Raw genomic sequence first — 26992 nt, forward strand, 5'->3', positions numbered from 1 at the left:
AATCGCAATTTAAATCGAATCGCCATCCAAAAAATCGTAGAAGAATCGAATCGGGAGAAAAGCATATCGTCCCAGCCCTATTAATAATCACTAAACATTTGGACACCACTACAACATGGCCTGGTCACTATATAGTGAGTAGGGGGGGATTTCGGACACAGCCAGAGTGTGTTGATCAGTGTGAGCAGGAGGAGCAGGAGGAGCAGGAGGAGGAGCAGGACTCACGTTGGAGACAATGGTGATGAAGGCGTGGGCCAGGGGGAAGGGCAGAGACTCTGGAGTCCCCGACTCAAAACACTCCTTCATCAGAGACAGGCCGTGCTTCCCACAGAACAGACACACGTAGCGCAGCAGGTGGAGCGGCACCTCCACGTCCTGCAGGAGACACACACACGCTGTTACAACATCACACACACACACTGTCATTACAACAACTCAAGTCAAATGAACCATCATGTTACCAGCCTGTGAATATTCTCATTCATCCAGGTCATATTTATCTCAAGGAAATTTAAATCAAACGCAACTGGACTTGGTTATTTGTCTTCTAAGACAAATAACCAAGTCCAGGAAATGACATTCTATAAACTCCTGATAACAATTTCTCCCAAAAATTACAGCTGGTCAAAATAACAAAAACGATGCAGTGTTTTCAGACCTCAAATAATGCAAAGAAAACAAGTTGATATTCATTCAACACTAATGTTTTAATTTAGGAAGAGTTCAGGGATTAATATCGATGGAAAATTCAATTCTAAACCTGCAGCAGCACTGATTATTTACTGATCTTTATGTCACAGTTCTAAGATTTTCAATCAAAATAAAGTCAAAAATGACATTTTTTGTGTTCTCTTTTTATTTGGAAAAGTATCAACATGTACGGTATCGATATCAACATGTTGGTATCGTGACAACACAAGTTTACGCTGCGTTCGAGACGAGTCGGAACTCGGATCATTCCAACCTCCGACTTGAAAAAGTGCAATCAAACGCCACCTCAAGTCGGAGCTCCGACACAGCGAAGTCGGAGGAAAAGTCTCCATATCTGAGCATTTTATAAAAGAGTAATGCAATAGTTACTTTTCCTTACTTATCTCCTAATGTTTTTTAGCTGTTATCTATATTTTTTAATTACGTTAATTATATAGTTACTTTTCTAATGTAGTCAATCAGTTACTAACTCGGTTACTTTTGGGGATAGTAACGAGTAACTACTAACTAATTATTTTCAGTCCTGTGTGACAAGTGTTTTTTTTTAATATTTTTTGGTCCACAGTCGAGACCAGAAACAAAAGTGGTCTGAGTGGACAGGACGGATCAGACGAGAGGAAACATGAACCTCCATCAGACGGAGTTATATTTATTTATATCTGGAGGCCGGCGTCGGGTTTCTGACACCGATCGTCTGAGACGTTCAACGGCTGCTCCGTCCTTTCAACGTGTCGTCCTGTGTGATCGGTGGACGACGTCCTCGAACGCATCACCTCCTCAAAGATACGCTGCTGCTCTGAGTTTATCACAGGAGCCCGAGCGCTTTATTTTGAAGGGCTGTGTTTTTCAGTCACTTTTCATACAAACTAAAGAGACTAAAGAGAAGAAAGTTTCTACAGATCAGACACAGAAATCTGCTGCTCGTATCATCAGGTGCAGCTTTGTCTACGGCGGCTCTGAGGGGTCAACTCACTGCAGCCGGAGAACACTACACTACAGGAAGTGTTTCTGGGGACACGATGAAGCGAAGGACCAGTCGAGGGACACAATAAAGCGAGGGACCAGTTGGGGACCAGTCGAGGGACACAATAAAAGCGAGGGACCAGTCGAGGGACACAATAAAGCGAGGGACCAGTCGAGGGACACAATAAAGCAAGGGACCAGTCGGGGGAAACAATAAAGCGAGGGACCAGTCGAGGGGCACAATATAGCGAGGGACCAGTTGGGGACCAGTCGAGGGACACAATAAAAGCGAGGGACCAGTCGAGGGACACAATAAAGCGAGGGACCAGTCGAGGGACACAATAAAGCAAGGGACCAGTCGGGGGAAACAATAAAGCGAGGGACCAGTCGAGGGACACAATAAAGCGAGGGACCAGTCGAGGGACACAATAAAGCGAGGGACCAGTCGAGGGACCAGTCGAGGGACACAATAAAGCGAGGGACCAGTCGAGGGACACAATAAAGCAAGGGACCAGTCGGGGGAAACAATAAAGCGAGGGACCAGTCGAGGGACACAATAAAGCGAGGGACCAGTCGAGGGACACAATAAAGCGAGGGACCAGTCGAGGACCAGTCGAGGGACACAATAAAAGCGAGGGACCAGTCGAGGGACACAATAAAAGCGAGGGACCAGTCAGGGGACACAATAAAGCGAGGGACCAGTCGAGGGACACAATAAAAGCGAGGGACCAGTCAAGGGACACAATAAAGAGAGGGACCAGTCGGGGGGCACAATAAAGCGAGGGACCAGTTGGGGGCCAGTCGAGGGACACAATAAAAGCGAGGGACCAGTCGAGGGACACAATAAAAGCGAGGGACCAGTCGAGGGACACAATAAAAGCGAGGGACCAGTTGAGGACCAGTCGAGGGACACAATAAAAGCGAGGGACCAGTTGAGGACCAGTCGAGGGACACAATAAAGCGAGGGACCAGTCGAGGGACACAATAAAGCAAGGGACCAGTCGGGGGAAACAATAAAGCGAGGGACCAGTCGAGGGGCACAATATAGCGAGGGACCAGTCGAGGGACACAATAAAAGCGAGGGACCAGTCGAGGGACACAATAAAGCGAGGGACCAGTCGAGGGACACAATAAAGCAAGGGACCAGTCGGGGGAAACAATAAAGCGAGGGACCAGTCGAGGGACACAATAAAGCGAGGGACCAGTCGAGGGACCAGTCGAGGGACACAAAGCGAGGGACCAGTCGAGGACCAGTCGAGGGACACAATAAAAGCGAGGGACCAGTCGAGGGACACAATAAAAGCGAGGGACCAGTCAGGGGACACAATAAAGCGAGGGACCAGTCGAGGGACACAATAAAAGCGAGGGACCAGTCAAGGGACACAATAAAGAGAGGGACCAGTCGGGGGGCACAATAAAGCGAGGGACCAGTTGGGGGCCAGTCGAGGGACACAATAAAAGCGAGGGACCAGTCGAGGGACACAATAAAAGCGAGGGACCAGTCGAGGGACACAATAAAAGCGAGGGACCAGTTGAGGACCAGTCGAGGGACACAATAAAAGCGAGGGACCAGTTGAGGACCAGTCGAGGGACACAATAAAAGCGAGGGACCAGTTGAGGGACACAATAAAAGCGAGGGACCAGTCGAGGGACACAATAAAAGCGAGGGACCAGTCAGGGGACACAATAAAGTGAGGGACCAGTTGGGGACCAGTCGAGGGACACAATAAAGCAAGGGACCAGTCGGGGGAAACAATAAAGCGAGGGACCAGTCAGGGGAAACAAAGCGAGGGACCAGTCTGGGACCAGTCGAGGGAAACAATAAAGCGAGGGACCAGTCAGGGGAAACAAAGCGAGGGACCAGTCGGGGGAAACAATAAAGCGAGGGACCAGTCAAGGGACACAATAAAGCGAGGGACCAGTCGAGGGAAACAATAAAGCGAGGGACCAGTTGGGGACCAGTCGAGGGACACGATAAAGCGAGGGACCAGTTGAGGTCCAGTCGAGGGACACGATAAAGCGAGGGACCAGTCGAGGGCCAGTCGAGGGACACAATAAAGTGAGGGACCAGTCAAGGGACACAATAAAGTGAGGGACCAGTCAAGGGACACAATAAAGCGAGGGACCAGTCAAGGGACACAATAAAGTGAGGGACCAGTCAAGGGACACAATAAAGCGAGGGACCAGTCGAGGGAAACAATAAAGCGAGGGACCAGTCGAGGACCAGTCGAGGGACACAATATAGCGAGGGACCAGTCAAGGGACACAATAAAGCGAGGGACCAGTCGAGGGAAACAATAAAGCGAGGGACCAGTCGAGGGAAACAATAAAGCGAGGGACCAGTCGAGGGAAACAATAAAGCGAGGGACCAGTCGAGGGAAACAATAAAGCGAGGGACCAGTCGAGGGAAACAATAAAGCGAGGGACCAGTCAAGGGACACAATAAAGTGAGGGACCAGTCAAGGGACACAATAAAGCGAGGGACCAGTCGGGGGAAACAATAAAGCGAGGGACCAGTTGGGGACCAGTCTGGGGAAACAATAAAGCGAGGGACCAGTCGGGCGAAACAATAAAGCGAGGGACCAGTCGAGGACCAGTCGAGGGACACAATATAGCGAGGGACCAGTCTGGGGAAACAAAGCGAGGGACCAGTCGGGGGAAACAATAAAGCGAGGGACCAGTCAGGGGAAACAAAGCGAGGGACCAGTCGAGGACCAGTCAGAGGAAACAATAAAGCGAGGGACCAGTCGAGGGAAACAATAAAGCGAGGGACCAGTCAGGGACCAGTCTGGGGAAACAAAGCGAGGGACCAGTTGAGGACCAGTCGGAGGAAACAATAAAGCGAGGGACCAGTCGAGGGAAACAATAAAGCGAGGGACCAGTCAGGGACCAGTCTGGGGAAACAAAGCGAGGGACCAGTCGAGGACCAGTCGAGGGATACAATAAAGCGAGGGACCAGTCGAGGGACACAATAAAGCGAGGGACCAGTCGAGGGACATAATAAAGCGAGGGACCAGTCGGGGACACAATAAAGCGAGGGACCAGTCGAGGACCAGTCGAGGGATACAATAAAGCGAGGGACCAGTCGAGGGACACAATAAAAGTCGGGGACCAGTCGAGGGACATAATAAAGCGAGGGACCAGTCGAGGACCAGTCGAGGGACCAGTCGGGGACACAATAAAGCGAGGGACCAGTCGAGGACCAGTCGAGGGACCAGTCGGGGACACAATAAAGCGAGGGACCAGTCGGGGACCAGTCGAGGGGCACAATAAAGCGAGGGACCAGTCGGGGACACAATAAAGCGAGGGACCAGTCAGGGACCAGTCGAGGGACCAGTTGAGGACCAGTCGGAGGAAACAACGGGAGGGACCAGTCGAGGGACACAATAAAGCGAGGGACCAGTTGAGGACCAGTCGGAGGAAACAAAGCGAGGGACCAGTCGAGGGACACAATAAAGCGAGGGACCAGTCAGGGACCAGTCGGAGGAAACAAAGCGAGGGACCAGTCGGGGACCAGTCGAGGGACACAATAAAGCGAGGGACCAGTCGAGGGACACAATAAAGCAAGGGACCAGTCGAGGGACACAATAAAGCGAGGGACCAGTCGAGGGACACAATAAAGCGAGGGACCAGTCGAGGACCAGTCGAGGGAAGCAATAAAGCGAGGGACCAGTCGGGGACCAGTCGAGGGACACAATAAAGCGAGGGACCAGTCGAGGGACACAATAAAGCAAGGGACCAGTCGAGGGACACAATAAAGCGAGGGACCAGTCGAGGGACACAATAAAGCGAGGGACCAGTTGAGGACCAGTCGGAGGAAACAAAGCGAGGGACCAGTCGAGGGACACAATAAAGCGAGGGACCAGTCAGGGACCAGTCGGAGGAAACAAAGCGAGGGACCAGTCGGGGACCAGTCGAGGGACACAATAAAGCGAGGGACCAGTCGAGGGACACAATAAAGCGAGGGACCAGTCGAGGGACACAATAAAGCGAGGGACCAGTCGAGGACCAGTCGAGGGAAGCAATAAAGCGAGGGACCAGTCGAGGGACACAATAAAAGGAAGTTTTCTGCAGCGCTGTGTCTTTGCCTCCTCATCAGTCATGTGACCTAGTTTGATCTGTGATGTCAAAACTCAGATTCTCCTGATCTGTGTTGTCTGTGATTGTGTTGTGTTGGATCGTGTAGTTTCCACGGCGACAGTGAAGTGGTCAGCGAGTCGTTCTTACGTTCATGTCGCAGAAGGAGCCGAGGATGTTGCTCTCATGAGCCGAGATGTCCTGCAACAGAGGAGACACACACAACGTCACAAAGGTGTGTGTGTATGTGTGTGTGTGTAGACCGAATCTCCTTGTTGTTTACATTCTACTTCCGGGTAGAAAACCAGCACGTAATTTGAATGAGATCAATAGTAACGAACGAGAGTTTAGCTATATATCATATTTTTCACGCCCTATCACCGTTTAGACAAATCTGAAATGATTGAAGAAACATTACTATTTCTGTGTGTGTGTTTTGTGTTGCTATGTGTTGTATTTATTCAGTTTGGGGGAATCACGGTGTCTAGAAAGCATCAGTGGCTGAAGCTGACAGGGACAGCTAACGGTAGCTAAGCTAACGGCGGTAGCTAAGCTAACAGCAGGACGTCAGCTGTTAAAACCCTCCCGTTGTGGGACACGACATGAAACTACTCCAGTTAGCTCAGTCATGTTGGAACTCAGATATCCGCTGGAGAAAATATTTTTTCATGGACCGTTTATTGAGTCACTGAGTTATTAAAGTTAAACAGCTAGCTAACCGTTAGCCCGGCTAATCTATGATAACCATGACTAATTACAAAAATGTGCACACAGAAATAGTAATGTTTGTCCAATCATTGGTTTTATAAACTTTACAAACATCAGATTAGTCTAAACGGCGATATAGTGACATGAAAAATTAGATAAAGTGAAACTCTCGTCCGTCACTATTCTCATGCTGGTTTTCTACCAGGAAGTAGTTGTAAACAACAAGGAGATTCGTTCTATATGTATAAGTGTAAGAGTGTGTGTGTGTGTGTGTGTGTGTGTGTGTGTGTGTGTGTGTGTGTGTGTGTGTGTGTGTGTGTGTGTGTGTGTGTGTGTGTGTGTGTGTGTGTTCACCTCGATGGTGGGGTGTGTGTTGTGTTTGTAGGCCGTGTAGAGCGGGAACTGGATCTGGAAGATCTTGGCGGCACACAGCAGCAGCTTCTCCCGCTCCTCTGTGCTCCAGGAGCTGAACGGGTCCTGGTTCTGGTTCTGGTTCTGGTTCTCCACCCCACCTCCTCCTCCTCCTCCTCCTCCTTCACCTCCTTCTCCACCCACAGACCCCCCACCCCCACCACCACCACTGCTGCTGCAGCCCTCCCCAGGTCCTAGTGCTTCCATCTGGGCTTCCCCCCCATGCTGCTGCTGCTGCTGCTGCTGCTGCTGCTGCTTGGCCCCCTGGTTCTGGTTCTGGTTCTGGTTCTGGTTCTGGTTGAGGTCGTGGGAGTCGGCGTCCTCCTCAGCAGAGTCTCTCTCCACGTTCACCGGTTCGTCCTCGCCGGGGGAGGAGGGCCGAGGGAGGAGGAGCGGCCCCGGTGCAGCAGCTGCAGCAGCTTCAGCGGTCCCGGTCCATTCGGAGCCGCCGGCGTTCCCGTTCCCGCCCTCGGCCCCCGGCGGCGGCGGCGGAGATCCGGCTGCTTTGTGGGCGAGGCAGAGCCGGTCCCTCAGGCTGCTGATCTGAGCGATGACCAGGTTGATGAGGGCGTAGACCAGCTGGTTGAAAACCTCCAGGTGTTTGTACTCCTTGAAGCAGCAGAGACACTGTCTGTAGAGGGAGGGGGGGGACAACAGGGTTACCACGGTGACCAGGAGGAGGAGGAGGGGGGGGGGGGGACAACAGGGTTACCACGGTGAGGGGTCGCGTTAAAGCAGATATCAGTGGAATGTTTTTGTTAATATAAGTCCTAAATAGTCCTATTTTCCGTCAGCAATCACTTACATGAAGTATTTCAGCCTAAACACGAGTCTCTCCGTCACTCTGCTCTGCTGTAACCCGAGGAGAAAATTTTCCTTGTGGGATACAAGTGTTATCCAATGAGGAGAGAGAACGGCATGAAGGGCTGTGTGTGCAGCCAAGGGATGCGCGTGAATGTGGTGACGTAGCACGAGGACCAATTGATGCCTGACAAGGGCGGGGGCTGCTAACTCATGGTGCGTTCAAAGAAACTCGTACTTTGTGTTTTTCCTTCCTGTGAAGTCATACCAGTTCGATCTGGTACGAGTTCACGGGTCGGAAGTTACGAGTGGCCGTTATAGGGAACTTTCACAGACAACAGGATGGTAAAAACACGAGCTACGGGTTACCTGGAACGCTACCAAGTCGTAGTTGTGACTTGAAGCTGTAACTTACGGTTTCAAAAGCCTGCCTTGAACGCAGCATTAGCCGAAACGGCCGTGAAGCTGATATCTGCTTTAACAGAATATTTTCCGTCATTGACCCTTTTTTTTTTTAAACGGTGATGGAAAAATTTTGAGGTCATCCGTCATTTTGACAGATTGCAATTCACACCCATGGCCCTGGATAATCAATACATGGAGCGGTGGATAACGTAATACAATGTCACGAAGTCACTACGGTGAGAATACAAAAACCTCACACCTCAAGCAAACTGAAGACCTACCTTTTTAGCCTTGCTTTTAATCGTACTATTTCTATTATTCTGAAACATGCATTTAATTTAATTTGTCTTATTTGCTTATTTATTATTATTATCTTTTTTATTCTATTTTAATTAATCCATTCTTCCTTCTATTTTATCCCACTACACCTGTCTATTTTTCTTCATTTTATCTAGTGTCTTTCTCCTCTTCTCAATTTTACTTCATTTTATCTAGTGTTTTCCCCACTGCAAATGAGTGAGTGTAAGATAGCGTTTCCCCGATAAAATCCAATGTTCTAAAATTATTGTGTGAATGTATGTGTTTGCGAATGTCTCCCTAACATGTGTTCCCTATGTCCCCAAATATGTGTTCCCTATATTGCTTGTTTTTAACTTGTGAAGCACTTTGAGCTGCCATGGGCATGAAAAGTGCTATACAAATAAAGCCTGATTGATTGATTGATGGTGCGCTTTCAGTAGAAAACGCTGTAGTGCCTACTCCAGGCCTGTGTGTGGCGCTGTAGCGCTGCCACACATAAACACCATCAACAGAGAAGAAGACAGAAAGCTTCCCCGCAGTATTCAAACTCCTTCAAGTGGATTAAATGTTGATGGGAGTCGTGTCAGTGCAAATATGACGATCGCTAATGATTTAACGGGCGAGATTCAGCTGCAGTGTCCGAGGGACCGACAGTAGTCAGCTGTTGTTAAGTTAAGAGAAAGAGGAGGAGGACAAGGAAGGAGAGGGAGAGGAAGAGAGGAGGAGGAGGAAGAGAAAGAGAAAGAAGGAGAGGAAGAGGAGGAGAGGAGGAGGAGGAGGAGGAGGGAGAAGAAGAGAGGAGGAGGAGGGAAAGAGAGGAAGAGGGGGAGAAAGAGAAAGAGGAGGGGGAAGATGAAGATGAAGATGTAATACACTGTAGTTTATTTATCCTAATATGTTCTGTTAGGGTCTTTTATTTTGAAAGGTTGATCCATTTCCTCTCGGCTTCTCTCTGGAGCTCTGGTAACAACAGGTCGGTGTCGGCCAATCAGAGGAGAGAGAAGAGGAGGCTCTGAGCCAATCAGAGGAGAGAAGAGGAGGCTCTGAGCCAATCAGAAGAGAGAAGAGGAGGCTCTGGGTCTTGTCTACACGTTCATGTATCAAACGTTCCTCCATCTATATTTATTGATCATTATTGATCAGTTGTTTTCAGTTCTTTGTCGTGATTTAAGTGTAAGTGATTTAACTCGTGCAGCGTAACCATGACAACACCTGAGTGTGTGTGAGTGTGTGTGTGTGTGTGTGTGTGTGTGTGTGTGTGTGTGTGTGTGTGTGTGTGTGTGTGTGTGTGTGTGTGTGTGTGTGTGTGTGTGTGTGTGTGTGACCTCTGAGTCCAGGAGCTGATGTATCCCAGCACTCTGAGGGCATGGTCCTTCTTCAGCTGGAAGCCTCCGTCGCTGCCGTCTGCATCCGATACTGAACACACACACACACACACACAGAGAGGAGGGTTACACAATATACAACAATACACACACACACCTGAGCCCCAGCTTCAGTTCAAACAGCTGCAGGTGTGTGTGACCTCTAGAGTTTAAGTTAAAGTTTCTTGTCATTGCATTAAAGATGTCACAGTGTCACGATCATCACCATTATTCTGCATTAATTAATTTCACAACACTATGGATGTGTAAAATAGTCAAAATATAATGATCATCTGATCATCTATACCAGATGTTTAAGTTTATTTCAATCATTTTTTGTCTTTTTTTTTAAATTACAAATGACACTAACATTTAAATTCTCACCAATCCAATGTTAGGACCAGTATCTGAGCCTTTACCACATCTAGCGATACGGTTCTGACATAATCTTTTTTGGGATGTGACGTATTTAGGAATCTTTACTATTAATTAAATTAATTGTGGTGTTAAATACCGCAATTTATTATGAAAACTAGTAATGGTGATGATGTCCCTACATTGCATAGACATAAACAACAAAATGTAGTTTGTCAGTCTCTCTCCTGGTGCAGCAAAGAACTTTTAAAACTGTTAAAACAAAAACACTGAAGTGCAAAGAGTTAATAAATAATGAGAGTAAATCTCAACATGAAGACATGAAGACAGCAGAGTGACAGAACAACACCAGTCTCAGAACAGATCAGTGGACGCTGCTGCTGCTGCTGCTGCTGCTGGATTCTCCTAGTGCAGCGACCGATCACAGCCGATCGGCTCCCAATCGATCCATAAAAAGAAAAGAAGGTGTGTGTGTGTTGTGTGTGAACACGTCGACGACCGCTCCAGCTGAATACATAAACATATTTGAAGCTGCAGCTCTAACAGTTTGTTTATCAACATGTTTACTGCTCCAACGCCGTGGAGGACAGCGCAGATCTGTGTCGTTGCAGAAGGAACACCAATGTTTTCATCTTTAAAATAACTTGAGTTCTGTTTGAATAGAGAAGTTCATTCTGACAGAACTGGTTCCAACTGGACTGCGACACCACAACCTGATTAGATCTGAGGACAACGTCTTAGTCCCACTCCCACACTAGGGCTGTCACTTTTTATTCCACAGTCGAATATTCGTTCAAACGTGGCAGCGATCGTTTTGGCGTCTTTGTGCGCGAGCCGCGAGCGATCGCGTCAAGCTGGGCAAGAAGTCAAACATGAAACAACGACAGAATCCGGTCAATTTTCAAATGTAAAACAATTTTCTAAATAAAACACAGCGATTGTGTGGCGGCGGCGTGGAGCGGAGCGGCGTGGAGCGGGGGGATATTCAAATTTATCCGAACGAATTACAGGTCATTCGATATTCGTTCGAACCTCATTTTTCTAAAAAGCGACACTCCTGCTGCAGCTAAACAGCCTCTGTGTGTGTGTGTGTGTGTGTGGGGGGGGGGGGTTCAGAGACACACACACACACCTGTGACTGACCTGCAGCACACAGGTCAAAGTTCAAAGGTCACATTGTGTGGTTTTTACCCAGAATCCTCTTTGGTTGGTGTTTTAACTTTGACCACGTGAAACTGAAAATTCCCACGTTTGTGGAACCACGTGAACGAGGCGCGTGTTGGAGGAACAGCAGCTTCCTGTCGTCTCACACACACACTCACAGCCTCACACACTCAGCTGTCAGTCTTACAGACAGCAGCTGACAGCACCCCGCCGTGCAACACACACACACACACACACACACACACACACTGGGCTTCGTATCAATAAAGTTTCTCAGCTGGTTTCAGTGGAGTCAGAATCAAACCACATTCAGGAAGGTTCAAGTGTGTGTGTGTGTGCGTGTGTGTGTGTGTGTGTGTGTGTGTGTGTGTGTGAGAGAGCTCCTTTAACCCACTGACACATGACAACTTGAGTCTCAAAGTGAGTTCAGTCAGTAACAGTGTGTGTGGTTTCCTACAGTCTATGGCTGTGAGTGTGTGTTAAAAACCTAAACTCTGCATGTTTGCATAAGGAACATTTAAACTAGTGACAACAACATATAACAGTGATTTGAGTTGTATGGAGATAAACAATGGAGACAGGAAGTGTTCTCATCAGGCCCAGCACTAGATCTACAATCACACTGTTACATGTAGTTTATGTTATTTATATTTCTGACAACGTTCACTAGGTTTCCTGAATAAAGCCCGATCTTTTCTCCCTTGATGAGCAGTGTCGTCTTCACTCCTTCACTACTGAACAACATCTGAAGAAAGACGCTCAACTGGAAGAGCAGAGAAGCAGCAGTTTGGATCAAAAAGCAGAAGAAAAGGAAAATGAGAAGAAAACTAGAGAAGGAAGAAGGGAAGAAGCAGAATGAGGAGAAGAAGAGAAGAATGAGAAGAAGAGGAAAAGTAGAAGTGAAGAAGAAGGAGGGTGAGATTCTGTGTGGCTGTGTTTCTGGGACAATAAACTGTTGAAATATCAGAAGTTTGGTTTGGTCGACTACTGTTGTGTGTCCCGACCGTGAGCTGTTAACAGCTCTGTGGCTATTAGCTTAGCTCGTTAGCTGGTATTTCCTCCATATTCTGCTACAGTTTCTTTATTAGATTGATTTAATGCTGCCTGTTCATGTTGGGATGCTGCTGCCCAACTCCTGCTCCTCGGGCAAACGGAGCGAAGGCAAATACGTGTGAGGAGTTTATTGGTAAATAACCTAAAGAAATCGTAGCTAACATGCTAATTAGCCTGCTGCTCTACTTCTCTGGCAAAACATGACCGCATTGCATTCTGGGATACATACGGGAGTAGAAAGTAGTGTTCATCGCTTGTTCACCATAGGTTGTTCTCTCAGTTTTGCGGTGCATTGTGGGTGTTTTGTCAAAATTAATCGCAGAGAATTCAAACAACACTAAAAAATGGAGAACACACTATATAGTTAGTGAACTACATCCGTGATAGGGGGAGATTTACAACACAGCTTAGAAGAGGAAGAAGAAGAATAGAAGTGAAGAAGATGAAGAGTAGAAGAGAAAAAGAAGAAAGGAGGTGTGGTCACAGTAGAGCTGAAGATGACTGACATCGTCATGGAAACAGCTGCTGCTGACTTTACAACTCCAGAAACAGACGACGACCTCTGTGACCTCTGTGTTTCTGTTGTGTTTCTGTTGTGTTGTGTCAGAGTCTCTAAATGAATGAGTGTTATTCATTATTACACTGATGCTTGTACAGTTGTATCAGAGCTGTGAGTGTTGAAGTGTTGGAGTGTTGAAGTGTGACCAACGTCCTGGTGAAGATCAGAACCAACACTGAACCAACTATTGTTTGGGTTTTAATACGTCAGAGCTGCCTGGGATTAACACTCATTAACACACACACACAACTACACACACACACACAACTACACACACACACTGGAGTTATTCACCGAGAACGACGACGCAGGATAAAATGACACCGAGTAGAAAACCTGGATTTTCCCTTAAATTACGCAAGAAGAACAGACTCCTGATCAGTTTCTGTCTCACCACACACACACAACTACAGACCCACACACACATACAGGAAGAGAAACGTCTCAACAACCAAAACTGACAACATCTAAAGCTTCGATCAGCCGACAAACTCCAAGAAACACGACAACATCCAACACGAACCAGGTTGTTATTAAAAAGGTAGAAAACTATTGATTATTGATTCTGACTTGATCTGATCTGATCTGATCAACACCACAGGAGAAGAGAAGAGATGTGTTCCTGTGGATGTGACTGTGAGGTGCAGCAGGTTCAGTCTCTGAATGAATCAAACAAACTGCCTGCAACACAAAGACTGAAACATCCAACTCACAGGAGCTCAGGGATTAATATTATTATTATTAGTGATTATAGGTTAATAACGTGTCACAGTAACGTTGTAAACATCATCAGCACCAAGACGATGAGGAATGTGTCTGTTTCAGGACCTCAGAACCAAAACCAAATCATCTGTTTTATAACTTTTTAGGTGACATTTAAAGGGACAACGAGGAGTTTCTATTTGGTTATAAAAAAGTCTCATATTAATGTGGATGAATCTCCGTTACCCACACTTGTTAATGGTCCATTTTAGATAAATATATCTGTTGTTATCTATAGTCTCTATCGTTATTTTGTTATTATTAGTGGTGGTGGAAATGCTGGGCGAGCCGACCAGCGTTTCTTTACTTTCGGTTTCGTGGCGAGTCATGAGAATAACGCCGCCGAATCTCCGTTTATGGTGGGAACTACGACGGTATGTGATCGTCTTCCAACCTCTGACTTTAATTCTTGATGAATGAAAACATGAGTCTGTCTTGCACCGGTCAAAGAATTTCACCGTGCGCGCGGAGGCTCATGGTAAATGTAGTATGAGAACACTTCGCTTTCCAAAACTCCTCATTGTCCCTTTAATAAATTAATCTCCTGTTTCTCAAGTTGTGAAATAAATCCACTGTTTTATTTTATTTACATAGATATCTATATAGACACTGCATAGTATCAATGTGCAGTATAGGTTGGCTAATAATAACTAATCATCTTAGTAAATTCACTGTGTTACTGATGTTAAAATGTGGCTCTTATGTGGGTTATATGTTCTTAGTGAAGATAATAATAAAATCTATATACAGTATATGTATAGAGCTCCTTTCTCCTTTCTTAACGTAACAAGCCGGTGTTTGGTGACAAGAAGAGAAAAGAGTAAAACCAACAGGTGCAGTAGCAGCCAGCGGCTCCTAAAGGGTTAAACAGAGGACGACAACAACAACAATCATCATTTACACTTGTGCACATCAAGCAGCATCAGTCTGGAGCCTGTTGCCGTGGTGACGGCTGAGGAACACACCTGGAGACACACCTGCACGTTAACGTCAACATGGAGACAGAGAGACAATGGAGTTTGTGTTGGTGTGTGTGTGTGTATAGGTGTGTGTTGGTGGTGATGGTGGATTCCTGCAGAGCCTGCAGGAGGAGCTTTATCCTCACACACACACACACAAGTTCATAACACACAATAGGCTGAACACACACGCACAAACACACGAAAACGACATATAAACTGGTCCATCACTGGGTTTAAAAACAGCGGCTCATACTGGTCGCTCTACCCGGGGTTCGGTGCACTATCCCCGGGGAGAGCGAGCAGCCAGGCCCCGGTTAGCATTACACGGCTAGCTAGGTGGTTGTATCCATCTCTAAAGGCCAACCTGGTATTTACATCTGCTGCCGGCTCGAGTTGACATTAGCCAGCACCGCAACTGATATATATACACATCTATATCTATATGTGTATAACGTTATATAGCCTATAAATGGGGTTTATAGCTAAGTGCCACGATCACGGTTCGATTCCATCCGTGACATGAGCAGATGTGGCCCCGAAAAAAAACGGACCACAAGCCTCGGAGGATCACAGCCCAAAATAATATGTATGCGCCTCGATGTGCAAGTGTGCAGCCATTACATTTTCCGGGGGGGTTTTAGCCTGGTTGTTGTCGTTAGCTAACATTCAACAGAGTCGCCACCCCCAGCCTCCATCAGATAAGAAATAAATCATAATAAATTTGAGAAATAAAATGTCACAGGGAGGTTTTTTTTCGTTTTTTTGTTGTGTTGTATTTTTTCTTCCCAGGGCCATTTTGTGCTGTGTCCAACCTGCAGACAATGGGGTGGCAGCGGAGTGGACAGCTAACAGACAGACTGACCTGACAAACACATCAAACAAAGTCAGTTAGCTCCGTTAGCTCCGCCGGCTAACTTAGCCCCGATGCTAACCTAGCTCCGATGCTAACTTAGCTTCCCTTCCCTAAAAAAAAAAAAAAAAAAAAAATCCGCTGCTGCTGCTGCCGTCGCCGCTCGCTGCTGCATTTTAGCAACGACAACAGCAGCAACAGCGGGGGCCCCCTGTTCGAATCCCGGCGGAGGTGTCGTGACTCCCCACTGTAATGTCATATCATGTCATGTCATGTCACACAACACAACACACACAGATAGACACACACACACCGGGGCTGGAGGTGAAGCGGTTGGATTTTGTGGCAGTTAGCATCAGGCGGCTAAGTAACGTTAGCTAAGTTAGCTTGTGTTGAGTTTCAGTTGGGGAGTGTTTGACAGACACAAGGAGGAGGATGGAGGGGGGAGAGAGGGAGGGAGGGGTGAAGGCATAATATTTTTGCATTCAAATCAAAACCGTGACACCAATATGAAACTGTCACCGACTGCACAACACAACACAACACACAGGCAGACACACACATCATGTCACCAAGGCAGCTAGCAGCTAGCAACCAGCTATCTCCAGCGGTTGCTAAGCTATCATGTAGCAGCAGTAGCAACAGCAGTAGCAACAGCGGCTAACTCCAACTCTAATAACTCCTAACTGCTGTGTACATACATGATCATGATTTAAATCAAAAAAACAAATTAACGACTCGTTTAGTTCACTTACTTTCATTTAAAACCTCCACCAGCTCGGCGCAGTTTTCACACATTGTTCATGAAGAGGAAAAATAAAAAAAAAACAGAGTGCACCTCCTCAAACCATGGCCCTGGTGGAAAACTGTTGTTGGCTGTTCTGTCCTGTCTGTCTGTCTTGTCTGTGGCAGTTGGTTGTTTTTTGGGGTAAAAAAAAAAAAGAAAAAAAAAAAGGCCCAGGCAGAGGAGGTGGACGAGGAGGAGGAGGAGGGTGATTGGTTGGTGAAGGTTATTTATCCCACTAAATGAAACCAGGGGCAGCGACAACAAGATGGAGGAGAAGCTGGTGGTGGTGATGTGCATCCGAGTTGTAAGTTTGATGATGATGGACACCGCGAAAAGTTGAGCGGAGGCACTTGGACGGCAGGAAGAGAGAGAGAAAGAAAGAAAGAAAGAAGGCGAGTCAGGCTCCAATCTGAGCGTTACTGGAGAGAGTAGACACGGCGGCCATGTTGAAAAAGGGAGGGGAGGAGGGAGGAGGAGAAGAGGAGAAGAGAGGAGGGAGGGAGGAGGGAGGGGGGCAAAGCAAAGCAACCAACACAGCACAGCAGCAGCAGCAGCAGCAGCGTGTTGCCCGTTCGGCACTTTCCGTCGCCGTCTCGTCGTCTCCTTCGCAACGCTCGGCACTCTCCGTTAGTCTCGCGATATCTCCCCTCGATGATGAAGTGACGTTCGACCGTTCGGCACTTTCCGTCGCCGTCTCGTCGTCTCCTTCGGCACTCTCCGTTAGTCTCGCGATATCTTCCCCCCCCCCCCCCCCCATGAAGTGACGTTTGAGCGTTCGGCACTTTCCGCCGGGCACTCTCCGTTAGTCTCGCGATATCTTCCCCCCGATGAAGTATGTTTTACAACCTTTTCTGATGATTTCAAGGGCAAAACAGCTATGGACAGAACTTTAAATAATGTGAAAATCTAAAGAAAAAACGGCTTAAAGTTAAATAAAAATAAATAATTGATAAAATATTATATTTTCTATTATATAATGTATATTATAATCATTATACCCCTAACTCTTACAAATAATAATATCAAATTTACACATGAATTATTGTAATATTCATAATGACAGCAGCAATAATTAATAATAATAATTACTATGAATATCATTATTATTATTGTATTATTGTCTCACCATTACGTCATTAAATTAACATAATTATGAAATATATAAGTAAACTGCTATTGCACTGTACATATTACATACGGTACAATATATTTTAATGTGTCTCATAGATTCTTAATTTGTGCATATTTATTTTATTCTATTTAAACAGCACCACAGACAGAAACACTATTTCAATGTCTATATATCAAAAAATCATGTATAAAGCATTGACAAATAAAGCTGACTTTGACTTTAACATGTAATCATTGGATTTATTAGTGTGTGTGTGTGTGTGTGTGTGTGTGTGTGTGTGTGTGTGTGTGTGTGTGTGTGTGTGTGTGTGTGTGTGTGTGTAGGAGCTAAAATGAAGTTTTTCTCCCAGACCAGACTCCGACTTCAGAGTCGATAAACGTCAGAGTTTTTAATCTGATGCCTTCAAGTTCCTTTTAGTCTGAAACTCAATTAAAACGTCTAATAACTTCAGAACTGTTTTATATCACTGATCCAGCTGCTGCTGTAGTAAATATGAAGTAGTTGCACATGTCTGTCTGTCCACAGTGAGAAAACACATTAAATTCTACTGTAAGTCCATGTTTATAAAGCAACGTTAAAACAGTTTAAATAATATTAACATCTAAAGATTTCATTCTTATGAAATAAAGTGTAACTATAGGAAGTTGCCAGGTGGTTAAGACATTTATTTAATGTTTCCACTTCTAATAGACAGTCACTGATTGGAGTTTTGGGAGTCTTTTCAAGTATATAACTTTATTTATTTGAATATTTTGTCTTTGTGCTACTTCCTTTGTTTTACAGACATGTTATTCTACATCCTCTGTCCCGTTCATGTTCTTTTTGACAATTCTACCTTATTTTGTACATTTTTGTTTCTATGTTTCTTCCTCTCTCAGCCCCAGAAGTCTGACTTAAAGATGTGCAGTCTATGGCTCTAAGTTATGCAATAATCTCTTACAGTTACATGCTTAGAAATTCCCATGAATTTATCATAGAACAACACACCAGCTCCCGAGTCAGTGTTTTTTTTTTTTTTCCGGACTTTTATGCATTTATTTTGAAAGGACAGCTGGAAAGAGACACCATTATGTAGCAGTCACTTTACCTTGGATCACATAGGAAAGTGGGTCAAATTGTCCCTAACCCTACATATGTAGGCCTAATTGATGTGGTGTTTTTTTTCCTTCTTTTTTCTGCATTTGTATCTATTATGAAGTTTAAAAAGTCTTTAAAAGTCTTAAATTTAACTTGGCTTAAGCTGTAGGAACCCTGTGAGAGCAGAAATGTTGTTGTTGTTGTGAAAATGGGCGAGCTCGTGAAGACGCGAATTTACACAAAATGGTCACGAGTCAAAACGAGCGTCAAACCGCGTTTCTCGCGTATCTCGCGTTTGGTCGCGCGTAAAAACTCGAGCGAAAAAAAAGCGTTCCTCGTGTTTGGTGGGAAGCCCCACATAGGTGGGAAGCCCCTTGTGGGTCTTCCCACCAAACACGATGAAATAGACGAAGACGCGAAGGTCCCGTCGCCATAAAAGAATCGCGTGTAGCGTCGCAAAAAAAAAAAAAAGTCGCGTATACCGCGTCTCGCGCCTAATCGCATCTAATCGCGTGTTTGCGTTACGGCCTTTTACACCGCGGACGTAACGAATAAACGGTGACGGTGTGAACGAACAACATAGAACAGGACCAGACGTGGCGTTGTTTCCTCTTTTCACCAACAGCTCCACTTTTTTTTTTTTTTTTTTGCCTTTATTTAACCAGGTAAAAGACCCGTTGAGATCGAGATCTCATTTTCAAGGGTGACCTGGCCAAGAGGGCAGCAGCACACGTCGTCAACATTATAAAATACAAAATACATTACAATATCACATTATAATAAATAGGGCCATGTTACAGTAGAGGTTAAAACAAAAGTGCAAGGAGCAAGGGGGTCATGGTGACAAGGTTGGTCAGCAAAGGCACCGCTCAATTGATTTTTGTTGTCGGACCTTTAAGAAGTGACGAAAAACATTAAGAGATACAAGTTACTCTCCCTTACTTACACCCAACTACTGTTATTGTTGATTCCCTTTGTTTTGAAAATTGTTTGGCTTCACTGTCTTTCCATTTACCAAAGTTAGACAGTACAACATCATTAATCTTATTATCCTTTTATCAAAATGGCACATTCATAAATGTAGATACACAAATCAAAATCCTTTTTTTCTTAGCCTACATTTAAAAACGAAGTCAAGCAGTAGGCTATATTAAAACCATTGAAAAACAAAAGCTATCAAGACCTTGAACCTATGTGCTCTCTACAACATATTTTTATAATGCAATCTGTAAAAAAATGCCTTTATGCATGTAACCCCCTGGCGATAAATTTTGTTGTCGTGTTGAATTGTATTGTTTTGCACAATTTTTAATAAAGTTCTGGGGAAAAAAAATACTGTTATTGTTGAGGCTGAGAATTGTGGGATTTGTAGTTTTTGACCAAACGCAGGTTGTGCTCTTTCTTTTTTGTGATTTTCCCGGTTCACACATGTATATTTTTTTTAGGGGCAAATGCGAGTGAAATGCTCGCCCATGGTGGGCATAAGAAAATTTAAGACCTGTCTAAAATTATTTAAGACTTGAACACAATAATTCAACAAATTTAAGACATTTTAAGGCCTAAAATTTAGATTTTCAAATTTTATACTTTTTAAGACCCCGCGGATACCCAGTTATTTCATATAAAAGTTTAAGTGCATACATATTTTATGATGCTGTGTATTTCAGGTGTAGGTTAATATACACTCACCTCAGGAGGCCTGTCATTGATTGGTTAAAACAAGGTAATCAGTAGATGGGAATTAACGTCAGATTTAGTCACGGATCACCTTCAAACTCTCCTTGTCATGATATTTGAATTAATTATACATCAACACCAGCGTCTATACTGAATACTGGAAACACTCACCAACTCAAAGTCTCTAGTTTTCCCTCTACGCACTTTTTTTTTTAGAAAATAAATCCTTAGTGAGCTCTGGTAGCTGATGTGGTCAATCATTTTCTAGGACAACTGAAGCTTTTCTAGGACATTTGACTTTTTCTCATTTTCCATGTGTTTTCCATGACCGGACAAATGGGAACCCTGTCGGTGGTGTTTTCTGTGTGTAAAAAATCACAACAGCGCCTCTACCTGCTGAGGAAATTAAGGACTTTCAACGTCAGCACACATGTTTTAACTCTGGTCTACCAGTCCCTCATTGAATCCCTACTCACCTTCAACATCTCTTCCTGGTACAGCCTCCTCTCATCCAAACACAAGACCAAACTTTCCCGCACAGTTAACCAGGCCAGCAAAATCATTGGAGCACCACAAACCCCCCTCTCAGAACTGTACAGCCGGTCTGTGATCAGGAAGGCCACCCTGATCACAGAAGACTCTTCTCACCCCCTCCACCACTGCTTCCAGCTGCTGCCATCAGGCAAACGCCATAAGGTTCCACTGGCCAGAAAAAACATCTACAAAAAATCCTTCATCCCCTCTGCAATAACCATCCTGAACAATAAGAAATGAGCATTCTGCTTCCTTTAACATGGACCCAAAGAAACGGCCTAAAAAATGGAACTGTGTATTTTTTTTCACGTAAAACCTCTTTTAGGCCACAAATATAGGCCGTTTCTTTGGGTCTGTTCACAACACTGTATGTTGTAAATCTCTGGGCAGGGCTATTATGGGCTGGCGTTGCTAACGGGAGGAGTGCAGAGAGTCTTCTACTGCAATTAAAGTACTTAGGGGCTATTTGTAGATCATACAACCCCACTTAAAAAAAAAAAAAAAAATGCTACTATCCCTTTAAATAATAGTTTAATTTTCTCTCCAAACTCTCTCAGATTGATGTTGTTTCTCTTGTCCCGGCAGCTCGGTAGTGTTTTCTGTTTTCTGTCTGTGTGTAAGAATGAGCGCGACACAGCGACGTTTGTAAAAATAGCCAACTTTATATTCTCAGAGTACTAAGACAGCTTTACAAACAGGATGATATGCACACAGCAGCCGTCCTCCTCCTCCTGCTCCTCCTCCTCCTCATCCAGAACGCAGAGCGGTCCAACCCGAAGCCCCGAGTCACTCAGGGAGCCAGAGTTAAAGAAAAACAAAACAAAAAACAAAAAAACACACACACTAAACCACACCGACAAACCGAAACAAGACGACAAAACAAAACAAAACAAAAAAGGAAGCAAAGTCTTCAAACCTCCTCGAACGTCGTCACATTCATTCTGCGGCGCCGTGGAAACAGAACCACTGCAAGCGTCTCAACATCATCATCATATATTACATATTAACAAGTGGAGGAGGAGCGAGGGAGGAGGGGAAGAGGGGGTGAGGGATTAAAAATAACCTTTAAAGGGATAGTTCAACATTTTGGCAAATTGGCCCATTGCCATAACCCCTATAGTCATAGCAGTAGGTTCGTTACTTTTAATTGTCGGTGCAAGCTGTTTTTAGAACGGCGGAGCAGAGCCGTGAGCTGCTCAGAGCTACGCTACGGAGGCTCATTATGGGATTTCTTGGTTTCCCATCATCAAACTCATCAAATACACAATCCAACAACTCCACAACGCTCTGGTGGACAAGTTGTGAGCTGCACATTCACCACGCTATGAGATAATAACACAACGTTACCACACAGAGTTGTTTTAGAGGTAAATACAGAGACTGTTGATGAAAAACTGTCCCTGAAGGCAACACGCATCAGCAGTGGTTTTGCATGAATTTCCCTCTAAAACAACTCTGTCTGGTAACGTTGTGTTATTATCTCATAGCGTGGTGAATGTGCAGCTCACAACTTGTCCACCAGAGCGTTGTGGAGTTGTTGGATTGTGTATTTGATGAGGGAAACCAAGAAATCCCATAATGAGCCTCCGTAGCGTAGCTCTGAGCAGCTCACGGCTCTGCTCCGCCGTTCTAAAAACAGCTTGCACCGACAATTAAAGGTAACGAACCTACTGCTATGACTATAGGGATTATTATGGCAATGGGCCAATTTGCCAAAATGTTGAACTATCCCTTTAATTCTTTCAAACTTCATGCAACACGGCCTGAAACATGAAGCTCCGATCAGCAAAGAGTTAACAAAAGATGGCAACAGAACACGTTTTATATAAAATGAGTTGGTAGGAAAAAATCAAAAAAACAAAATAATAATAATATAATAATAATAATAATAATAATAATAAAGTCACGCCGGGCGGGGTGAGACAACGGGGGAGGGAAAGGAGGGGGGGGTGAGGGTCTCATTTACATATTGACATTGATTTGGTCGACGTACAACCGAGTGCTGGGGTCGAGTCTGTCTGTGGCCCCTCGTTTCGTTCTTCTGTCCAACACACACACACACACACACACACTTGAAAAGAAACCATTTGATCAACAGGAAGTGTCCTCTCTCCTCCTCTCCTCTCCTCCTCTCTCCTCTCTCCTCTCTCCTCTCCTCTCTCCTCTCCTCTCCTCCTTCCTCCCCCTCAGTCACACATCTCCTCCGGCAGCTCGTGGGGGTTGAGGATCCCCGGCACCGACAGCTGCAGCTTGTGTTTCTCCTCGTGCGCCTGACGCAGCGACGCCTCCCGCTCCTCCAGGAACAAGTCCGTCGTGTCCTCGCCCGCAAACTCCTGCAGGAGGAGGATGAGGAGTCAGTCAGTCAGTCAGAGTCAGTTTAGCAGCAACCAGGGCTCCAGACTAACTTTTTTGACTAGGAGCACTGTGACCCCTAACTTAAAATTTTAGGAGCGCAAGCAGAAAATGTAGGGGCGCACACCGAAATTGACTTGCAGAGTAAATTTTCACATTTCCTCTAATTTTCACTGTATTTGTCATGTTCTGTGTGAACTTTGCCTGTATTTGTGTTCTTTTTCTCCGCCCATTGAGATTTAAAAGTAACTCATTACCTTGAGTTTAATTCAAGCTTTTATCTTGAAAGGTGGTTTTGGTCACATGACAGTGTGCAGAGTATGAGCGGGAAATGCAGAGCTTCTACATGCTTCTACTCTGTTTGCAGCTGCAGTTATTATCTTTTTCCTCCTGCTGCTTGTGGCAGTAAATTATCGCTTGTGAGTATTGTTCACGATTTTTAGTTAATTATGTCGTTACAGATTCCAGTAGTGCATTGTAAATATTGAAATATTATATAAATGTTTATTTTATTCACATGTAAATCGTGCTAATGCTATTGGCTAAACTAATCGTGCTAATGCTAAGCTAACAACTAGCCTACAGCTATTTGCATTGTCATTCCTGTGAATGTATTACGTTAGTTTAGTAACAATACAGTAATTGTTATTTTTCTGTATCATTTCAGTTTTACAAAAACTGTTTCAAGACCTCAGTAAAGGCCCTTCAACTTCATTCCTGCCTCTGAGTTTCTCTTGGAGCTTGTTCGCTATCTGTCAATTTGTGTATAGTCACACACTGAGGACAGAATAGTATTACTGATAAATACTTTGATAAATGCAGAAACTATAATGTTTTAAATTCACATTTTATTGTGAAACAGTTTAAATATTGTAAATATAAAGTTAATGTTTAGGCTACACTGACCAATAACAGAACAAGTAGACACACCACTTGTGGTAAACTCGTCCTAGAACAGACCCCCCCTGACATGACTTCATCTCCTCTGTAAACAGGAAGGTCCTTGAACGCAGCACCGCGTGTCTCTCACCTTGATCTGCACCAGGAAGTCCCTCAGGTGTTCTTTGAAGGCTGGGATGTCCTGGTTCAGGCTGAACAGCCCCGTGACAAACACCTTCACCTGGGCGCTGCACACACACACACACACACACACAGTCAGTACAGAGTCTGGACATATACACAACAACAACAACACTTCTACATGACTACATTTCCCATGATGCTTTGTGACAGGTGGTGAACAGCAGCAGTGGATTTATCCTGGAGGCCTGAGTCCGACAGGGACAGGAACATCACCAAGCGGTCAAGTCAGAATTATGGGATGGAGAGTCAAAGTCTGACTTTTGTTTCATCTTATACTGACTTTTTATCTAAAACTTTTGACTTTTTATCATTATTTTAACTTTCAACCTCATTATTTTACCCACGTATCTTATTATTGTAACTTTATATCTCATTAATATTAATTTTAATCTAATTATTTTACCCATATACAGACCTACAAACTCTGGAGTAGTGAAAAAGGTGACAACATACAAAACTAAAACCCTCTTCATTCACTTCTACTACCCTGGTTGACATAAAAAAAAAAAAAAGGTGACTGTAGCCAAAAGGTGACCAGTTTGCAGGTGTGCATATAAATATATATAAGTTCATAACTTTACATCTCATTATTATAACTTTATATCTTATTATGACTTTATATCTCATTACTATAACTTTCTATCTCATTATTGAAACTTTCTATCTCATTATTATAACTTTTTTATCTCATTATTTTACCCATATAACTAATTATTATGACTTTTAATGTCATTATCTAAACTTTAAATCTGATAACTATTCATTTCTATCCCATAATGGTGGACTCACTCCTGCAGGTGTGGGAAGGCGGTCTTCAGCAGGTTGGCGATGTATTCCTGGATGTGAGCCTGGTTGTTGGCGGCGCTGGCGTTGCTCAGGGCGACGCTCACCTTGCCCTCCTCCACCAGGTTGAACATGTAGGCCAGGATGGTGGCGTGCATCGTCAGACCTACACACACACACACAGGGAGAGAGATCGTCAGTTCGAGTCCCACCGCAGGACGTGGTGGTCGTTGTGGTCGTTTCTGAGCGGTGATGATGTCGTCGTACCGGCGGTGTGCGACGTGTCCGTCACCACGGAGAAGATGTGCTGCAGCACGTCACAGAAGTAGGTCTGGTAGAAACTCTGAGCTGCTGCTTCCTCCGCCGACACGTTCTGCAGCAGCGTGTACAGGATCTGCAGACCTGTAATCAATAAATCAATCAATATATCTATCAATATATATATCTATCCTTATAAAACGGACAGGTGAAATCGGGCGATCTGATTGGTTGTTAACCGTGGTATAATGAGCATATACCACGGCTACTATTCTAAAGCCTTATCACAGCGTAGGCTATCACTCCGCCTCAGGGCAACGTATGACTGGTATGAATGAAGTTGTTGTCATGTATCCATGACAACGGACTGTTGCAGTCCGTAGCAACAGACAGTCGGTGTTTTTACGATGTTAAAAAATGTAGTAAAGTAGTGTAATTGACATGTTGAAGGTGAACTTTCACCTCCAGAGGGTTAACAATGGTAGAGGGGACTGAGCAGTGACAGAGGAAAAGACCAGATGCAGAGCTACTTGGAGCTAACGTCTGGACAGCTGGGACTAGTTTTTTATTAAAGGAGCATTATCGCAAATACAGCAGTAATAGCATAAAATAAGCTGAAATATGCAAAAGATGGGTCGGGGGGAGCCATAACTAAATTTACAAAAAAAATCGCCAACAGTATAGTGTCCGTGGGGCAAATGCAGCATTTGTCTTTGTTATGATCCAAGCCGGCCCGGCGCTTGCTGCGTTAAAATGCACTCGGAACTCGCAAATCAGACCTCCGAACCGGACAAATATGCAACAGTAAATAGTAATGTAGCAGTGTTAGGCTGCTCACAGTCACTGAATCGTCCCACTGCGGTCTGCACGTCACACCAACTATCATACATTTGTAGGAGGAAGTTGCAGTTGCTGTTGTTGTCGTTGTTGTGGTTGTGCGCGAGTAGAGCTGCCGCTTCCACTAGCAAGTTTTCTTTTTCCCGCGATTGCACGTTCATTCAGCCTGGTGAGGGAGGAGGAGGGAGGAGGGAGAAGGAGGGGGGGGGACTAAACGAGGCTGCTCTCTCTCTCTGACAGCTGCCCACTTGTTTATATCTGATAAGCTCCGCCTGGCTCCATCTAGTGGCCGAATTAAGAATTTGGATTTGCGATAATGCTCCTTTAAATAATATGTATTTCTGGTTGAATAAAACTACATGAAATTGATTGCGTATTCCTCTTTCATATTGTCATTATTGGTAACAGTTTTATAAAAGCAATATATCACTCCAGTCCGTGGTATATGCTCATTATACCACTCTAAGGGGGTTGTCGGCCCGTCGCGAAGTGGAGGGACGACAATGAGCATATACCACGGACTGTCGTGATATATTGCTTAAATATATCTATCAATTAACCAATCAATCAACCATGTTTCTCTGAGCAATGATTGTGAATAAAAGGCCAGTGAAACATGTGTGTGTACTGACCTGTGTCGGCCACGTTCCTCATGGTGTGTTTAAAGGCCCAGATGATGGAGTCCAGGATGAGTTTGAACTGAGCCGGAGCGATGGACAGGAACGCCGGGAAGCACTGGGAGGTGGCGGCTTGGAGCAGGTAGAAGAAGTGAGTCCTGTGTTCAGGGAACTCCTCAAAGTCCTAAACCACACACACAAAATCCACATGTCATTTCCTTTGTATCAGCAGCAAATCACAAAATAGGATTTACATTAACAATCTATGGAATTTTACAGTATAAACCTTTAAAGGCCGTTTTTTCCTCAGACTCTGAGCTAGAAATCTCCACTTCAGCAGCACTTACAGACACCAAACCTTCCAGTTTCATCCCTGTCTATATCCTGAAG

At 44.9% G+C, this 26992-nt stretch overlaps 2 protein-coding genes across 5 annotated transcripts in view; both read right to left on the reverse strand.

Moving 5' to 3' along the window:
- usp34 (ubiquitin specific peptidase 34) overlaps positions 1–16690 on the reverse strand; it is an 88291-nt gene extending 71601 nt beyond the window's left edge. For both annotated transcript variants that reach the window (XM_083969726.1, XM_083969725.1), the window contains exons 1-5: positions 16221–16690; positions 9702–9792; positions 6814–7501; positions 5902–5952; positions 226–375 (exon numbers count right to left, since the gene is read on the reverse strand). In XM_083969726.1, the coding sequence (XP_083825852.1) occupies positions 226–375; positions 5902–5952; positions 6814–7501; positions 9702–9792; positions 16221–16263 (1023 nt within the window). In that variant the 5' untranslated portion in view covers positions 16264–16690. The remainder of the gene's footprint in view (positions 1–225; positions 376–5901; positions 5953–6813; positions 7502–9701; positions 9793–16220) is intronic.
- Positions 16691–22418: 5728 nt separating this feature from the next.
- The window catches only part of xpo1a (exportin 1 a), a 30162-nt gene continuing 25588 nt past the window's right edge, over positions 22419–26992 (reverse strand). For all 3 annotated transcript variants that reach the window (XM_083988577.1, XM_083988578.1, XM_083988576.1), the window contains exons 21-25: positions 26618–26786; positions 25158–25292; positions 24897–25056; positions 24055–24151; positions 22419–23005 (exon numbers count right to left, since the gene is read on the reverse strand). In XM_083988577.1, the coding sequence (XP_083844703.1) occupies positions 22859–23005; positions 24055–24151; positions 24897–25056; positions 25158–25292; positions 26618–26786 (708 nt within the window). In that variant the 3' untranslated portion in view covers positions 22419–22858. The remainder of the gene's footprint in view (positions 23006–24054; positions 24152–24896; positions 25057–25157; positions 25293–26617; positions 26787–26992) is intronic.

Source organism: Trachurus trachurus (genome assembly GCF_905171665.1).
Source record: "Trachurus trachurus genome assembly, chromosome: 1".
In the NCBI taxonomy this organism is placed as follows: domain Eukaryota; kingdom Metazoa; phylum Chordata; class Actinopteri; order Carangiformes; family Carangidae; genus Trachurus; species Trachurus trachurus.